The sequence below is a fragment of the Scardinius erythrophthalmus genome (assembly GCF_964197995.2).
Source record: "Scardinius erythrophthalmus genome assembly, chromosome: 21".
In the NCBI taxonomy this organism is placed as follows: domain Eukaryota; kingdom Metazoa; phylum Chordata; class Actinopteri; order Cypriniformes; family Leuciscidae; genus Scardinius; species Scardinius erythrophthalmus.
In genome coordinates this window covers 35,007,913-35,014,312 of record NC_138241.1, presented here as the reverse complement: position 1 = coordinate 35,014,312, position 6,400 = coordinate 35,007,913, and the positions used below count along the sequence as shown (strand labels likewise).

At 42.4% G+C, this 6,400-nt stretch overlaps 1 protein-coding gene across 1 annotated transcript; it reads left to right on the top strand.

The window, feature by feature from the left end:
- Positions 1–626: 626 nt before the first annotated feature.
- On the top strand, positions 627–3,829 carry irf2bp2a (interferon regulatory factor 2 binding protein 2a). The gene is made up of 2 exons (XM_081350839.1): positions 627–2,005; positions 2,681–3,829. The coding sequence occupies exons 1-2, from the start codon at positions 1,210–1,212 to the stop codon at positions 3,391–3,393; spliced, it is 1,509 nt and encodes a 502-aa protein (XP_081206965.1). The 5' UTR covers positions 627–1,209; the 3' UTR covers positions 3,394–3,829.
- The last annotated feature ends 2,571 nt before the right edge of the window (positions 3,830–6,400 follow it).

Genomic DNA, 6,400 nt, shown 5'->3' with positions numbered 1-6,400 from the left:
GCAAATCTGTATATTGTGAGTTGATGGACTGGGACTTGTTTACACAACTGAAGGCTGTAGGAAAGAGTCACGGATCAGAAGTGGAATGTAGGGGATCTCCAGAAAAAGAGGAACACCAGACATATTTTATTGCTATTTTAATGCATGAGTTGATCTTAGATTCTCATTTAAGTTGCATCATCCAGCCTCTGGATTTATAAACTCAGTGTATAATAATAGTAATTTAAATAACAATAATTATAAATCTAAAATATTTATTAAATTAAAAATAGCATTTAATTAATTGTATCTATTTATTAATTATACGGTTTTTTAAATTGAATTATAAATTAAAAATAAATCCTCAAAAAGAGCTGATAGTCGACAATTATTTATTTTTTTATATGCCAATCAGGCAATGTATAACAAATAAATAATACATGAATAAATAACCACACCTTTTCCATGTTTTTTTCCCAGTCATGTGAGATTTAATGGCTATTTTATAGAGCAGTTTCTTTCAGATAAAAAAAAAATAATAAATGCAAATCCGCTACAAACTACTTTCACATTTAATTAGTTTCCACATTCGCATGCCCGTAAATCACATTTCCCTCATATTTCCATTGATCGTGGGAACCAAATTCACTTGGAAAAAAATGTAAAAGGGTGACAGACAGCTCACCAGAATTTGCCAGATTTGCATATATCGTCCTCGTACGTCAGCAAGTGTAAACACACATATTTCGACTTCGAATCGTTTCCAACGCGTCGATGATCTCGAAAGCGCTCTTTCGCCTATTTATTTCCTACTTCTCGTCGTCGTTCGTCGCAGATCTGGCCTCGATTCAAGTATAGTTGAATAAAGGATTCAAGGAAAAGAAAGAAAGGGCGGGAGAAGGGGGTGCGCGAGAGAGCGCCGTCAGCGCGCATGCGCCGGAGGGTCTGTTCTATCGAAGAATCAAGTAAATAGAAGTGGAGAGTCAGAGCGGGGCGGTGACGTCACTGCTCCACATTGAGCTCGAGCCTGGCCGCGGTAGTAGTGAGTGAGATAGATCGCGCGCACGTCGTAGTAAAGCGCACGGCTACTATGAAGTTCCGTTTGTAACTTAATTATTACTTTGTGTGAGCGAGAGGAGCTTATTTTTTTTCCATCCTCACATCATCCGCAGACGTTTCAAAGAGGATTGTGCTCGATTTTCGGAGGGTTTTTTTCCAGCTAAAAGAGCGATGTCGTCCGCGGCGGTTGCTGCTTCGAGGAGGCAGTCGTGTTATTTATGTGACTTGCCCCGCATGCCGTGGGCTATGATCTGGGATTTTACCGAACCCGTTTGCAGAGGATGTGTGAACTACGAAGGAGCAGACAGGATCGAGTTTGTAATTGAAACCGCTCGGCAGCTCAAAAGAGCCCATGGATTTCAGGACGGTAGACCGGCAGGACCGGGAAAACAACAGTTGTCGGGGAAAGACATCCAGGCGTTGAATCACACGCCCGGAGACCCAGGCTCGCGTCCGCCGCAACCCCTAGACCGTTACCCGCTGTCCTCCGAGCGTCCACCGAGGCTAGGACCCGAATATCAGTCTGCACGGCACGCCAATGGCATCCCGGTGCCGAACGGATTCTCAAAACCGGACGATCCACCGGAGCTCAACCGCCAGAGTCCGAACCCGCGGAGGACTAGCGGCATGCCGCCCAATCTAGTGCCTTTGGTGAACGGCAGCATGGCGCACGCGATTAACGGGAGACCGGGACAACACTTGGGTCTCAGCCCTGCGGACCTCGGTGGGAATAAACGCCCAGCCTCGGTCTCCAGCACGGAGCACGACAAGGACAAACACCAGCACCGACCGGACAGCATGACGCCGGAGATCAGCGACAACCACAAGACCCGGGCGGACGACTGGATCAACAAGAACAAGACCAGTCTAATGGCGCTCAACCCGTACGACACCAACAACAGATTTAAGAAGGAGCACATGCAGCAGAGAGTCGTGTACGATACTAATGCTCCTGCATCCAAATCAGGTATGATTAAAATGCATTTTTTTCTGTATTTTCAGTCTTTTTGTATAGTGAAATGTGTGTATAAATGTGTAATAAACATGTATGAGTATATACAATTTGAATATTTATATATAATATCTAGATGCATTCAAGAAATGCCATATTTTCAATCTTGTATAGGAAAATGTGTGTGTGTGTGTGTGTGAATATGCTGTGTTGTTTCAACAGTCAAATATGGAAAAACCGAACCGTTGGGTTTAAAATTTTATTTAAAAATACACCAACGGTTGGTTTTAAAATTTTGAATTAAAAAACTTAAACCAACAGTTGGTTTTGTCACCTGTAAAATTTTAAACCCAACGGTTAGTTTTGTCCATATTTGACCGTTGAAACAACCCAGCATTTGTGTGTGTGTGTGTGTGTGTGTGTGTGTGTGTGTGTATAATATCTAGATGCATACAGTAGAATGCCACTATAGTCTCTTAAATGGCCTGCTTTGAATGAGAGCACTATGGCATGAGTCAGCTGCAAGAAAATTTCCGCTGATCAAAGCTCAACGTGTATTTGCATGTGGTGCATTTGCAGTCAAGCCTCATTGTTATGTCTGGCACTACAATGCATCACCGCGTCGTTGCATAAAGCCGCTTTGTGCTAGCATAGTGCAGCCCATTCATGCACACTCATGCTTTTTTGCAGATAGAGGCAAACATCCCAAGAATCTGAAGAGAAAAGCCTCTCCGGAGCCGGAAGGGGAGGGCAGCGCCGGGAAGATTAACGGAGAAGGACAGTGGCTCCCAGCGCCGGCAGATGGTGGATTGAAGATGCCACCAGTACAAACGTCTAGCTTCGCCTCCCCGCCGTCCACGATATCCCCACACCCCCGCACGACCCCGCCGGAGCCCGCCGCCGCCGCCGCCTCTCAGAACGGACATTCTCCAATGGCGGCGCTCATAATGGCGGCAGACAACGCCGGTGGAAACAGCTCGCCGAAAGATGCCAACCAAGTCCACTCAACGACGCGCAGAAACAGCAGTAGCCCACTGTCGCCCAACCAACGGCGGCTGGCGCAGGGTTCGGGAACGCCTCACGTGCCGGGAATGGATCCGGTTCATCCTCAAAGCATCCCGGACTCGTCGGTTCCCAATAGCATCCCGCTGTGCTGCACGCTTTGCCACGAGAGGCTGGAGGACACACACTTTGTGCAGTGCCCTTCGGTGCCGTCACACAAGTTCTGCTTCCCGTGTTCCCGGGAAAGCATCAAACAGCAGGGCGCCACCGGAGAAGTGTACTGTCCGAGCGGAGAGAAATGCCCTCTGGTGGGATCCAACGTACCCTGGGCTTTCATGCAAGGCGAAATAGCCACCATTCTCGCCGGAGACGTCAAAGTAAAAAAGGAGAGGGACCCTTGATTTCCTTTTTTGTTTTTGTTTTGTTTTTCCTTCCTTTTTTGAAAATATTCAAAAATATTGGTCTATATAAATATATAAATATGAATACCACATGCATACATCCAGACAGAAACTAATGGACTTGTATATAATGGACATAAGGGACATGCATACTTCGTAAACATTGCTGTACATTTTTTGATTTTTTGAATACATTGTGTTTCTATATTTTTTGAAGATAAAAGGTATGTACTCATTATTATAACGGACTACGTTCTTCTTTGTCGATGTTTAACGATTTCTTGATGTACTTTTAGGTATGGTGGCAGTTCCTGTTAAACGTAGAATGTGACTAATGCAACTCTACGAGCACTTGGCAAACATTGGAAAACGCTTCTAGCTGTACTTGTATGCACTTGTTTAAAATTGCCAAATACATTTTCTGATCTTGTATTAACGGAGAGTCTCTGCTTGCTTCTTCTGAGGATGTGAGCGTTCGACTGGGGAACGTTATGAAAGGGCAAATGTCCTCTCGGATGTGTTGATCAATTATTCATTTTGACCAGGTCGCACTTTACGTCCCAGTGTTCATGTTACAGTGCGTTTAGTAAACCAAGTACTAAAAATCAGAATGCATCCTAGTTAATATCTAAAAGTGTGTGTGAGACGTGTAATACGGGCACTGACATGTAAATCATTACCGTAACCAGTTATCTGGGCCGTGTTTGGGTACGTTAGGTAGGAGGGCTTTGTGCATTGTGTGTTGCAGGAAATTGCCTTGTCAGACATGGGTGGAGTTGGATGAAAATGAGTGTGTGTGTGTGTGTGTGACTAATACTGAATGACCCTAACATATGTGTACGTCACCTCAGTTCCTCATTTGACTTTTCCACTTAAATCTTCTAAACTTGTTTTAGCATGCATGCATTATATTTTGTTGCGCAATATCAATGCAAAGAGTTGCATAACTAGAGTATGTAACAACATGAGTATCAACACGTGCAGAGCCTCAAAAGAAATGCGTTGAATTACAGCGTGTAAAACAGCACACGGTCACATGCTCAACTGGAATTCCCGAGTCACCGTCTCTCTTGTTTGTTATCTTGACTATGGCATTTTAACATTTCATGCATGTTATGTTATAGTTGTGCATATAGGGTGTTTATTTTATTTTTTAACCAATGCAATTATTTATAGCAATTAGCATGCATTAATTTTGCTGCAAAATATCAATGCAAACTGTTACACAACAATAGCAGTGCAACAATGCAATGAAGACACACACATGCACAGAGCCTCAAGAAATGCGATGAATGCGGTAGCTTGTAAAAACACATGCTCAACCCTGGTATTCCCGAGTCACTCCCTAGTCTACTCATGCTTGTTATCTTGACTATAGGATTTCAACATGCCATGTATGTCATATGTCAAAATATCAGCCAATGCATTCATTTATAGTAGTTTTAAATGCATGCATGCAAACATTTTAGTGTTCAAAATCAATGCAAGCAGTTACATAACAGGAGTGCATGGATATAAATCTCTCCTTACACATGCACAGAGCCTCGAAAGAAATGCAATGAGCGCGATAGCTTATTTAACCTAATGCATCATATGTTATCGATTTAAGTTTTGCATATAGGGTGAAATATCCACCAATGCATTCATGCTTTTAATGCATGCGTCATATTTTGCTGTACAACATCAATGCAAACAGTTACACAACAATGCAATGCATGAATGTAAATCTCTCCCAACATGTGCAGAGCCTAAAACGAAATGCGATGAATGCGGTAACTTGTAAAACAACACATGGTCACATGCTCAACTCTGGAATAGCCGAGTCACTGTGCTTAGTTTGCTCTTGTGTCATGCATGTTATCTGTAGGGTGTTTTCTACTTGAATTAGCATCATGCAGTTGATCTGAGCCTTCATAGCATAAAGGGTTGCAAAAAACACATACTGCATATTCCTGAACCTTAAGGTTCATTCAGAGATGCATCAACACCATTAGTGGTTTGAGCAGGGGCTGTTACTGGAAATGCACACTCGAATAACAAACCGCTCATTATTTAGAGCAGGATTATTAGGAATGCTTAGATGAAGCCACACAGTCTCCACCGCAGATTGTAATTGGAACGGCAAAGGGAAGATCACGCAACCCTGACTCGTCAAGGCATGACAATGCCGAATTAGGAAGATGAGAAATAGGGAGCGTGAGGCATTGGGAAAGTCTCAAAATAACTTGTGGCGCTCTCAGCTGCCGTCTGGCCAACGGAAATATTTTCCACGGCTTGCGAGTTTGAAAGATAAACAGCTGGTTATGTCTTTGATCAGCGTCTTGCGTGAGTGTTGACGTGACCTTTGCCCTCTTCCCTCCCAACATCAGCCTGTGCTTTGAGTTTCCTTCCACTGATGTTGCTTCATTATTATTGCTGTTCTCTGTGTAAGTAAGCAGGGCTAAAGTGCATGCATAAATCTAATCAACTTTTAATCCAATTAGCATCTTGGGGTCGTTTCTTCTACAGTGATATTTGAATGTATTTGTTAAAAAGTCTCAACTCATACTTAGTTTCTTTTTTGCTTGAGTTTTACTTCCAAAAAATGATATTTTGTCAGTTTATCATTTTCTTTTTTACATTTTGAAATGTTACTTTTTTTACATTTTCAAATGTTACTTTTTTTACATTTTCATTTTTTTTTACAATTACATTTTTTTTACAGCGTGCAACACAGATCTAGTTTTTATTTTATTTTTTAAATAGAAGCAGACAAACAAAACAAGCAAACTATGCCAGCTGTTAATGGCGTTTGCTTAGGCAAGCATTGCTTTTACAACTGCTTTGAACAAAGCCCTGACACTATTAAATGTTGGTAAACTACCCAGAATGCCCTAGTAACTCCAAAGCAACAAAACACAATGGTGCAAAAGCAAAAAGCATCATGTTGGCCGAGTTTTGCACAAGCACATAATGCATTTTCTTTTAAAAAACTGTTTTGCATGAATATCTGCTGTTGAAGTCTGTT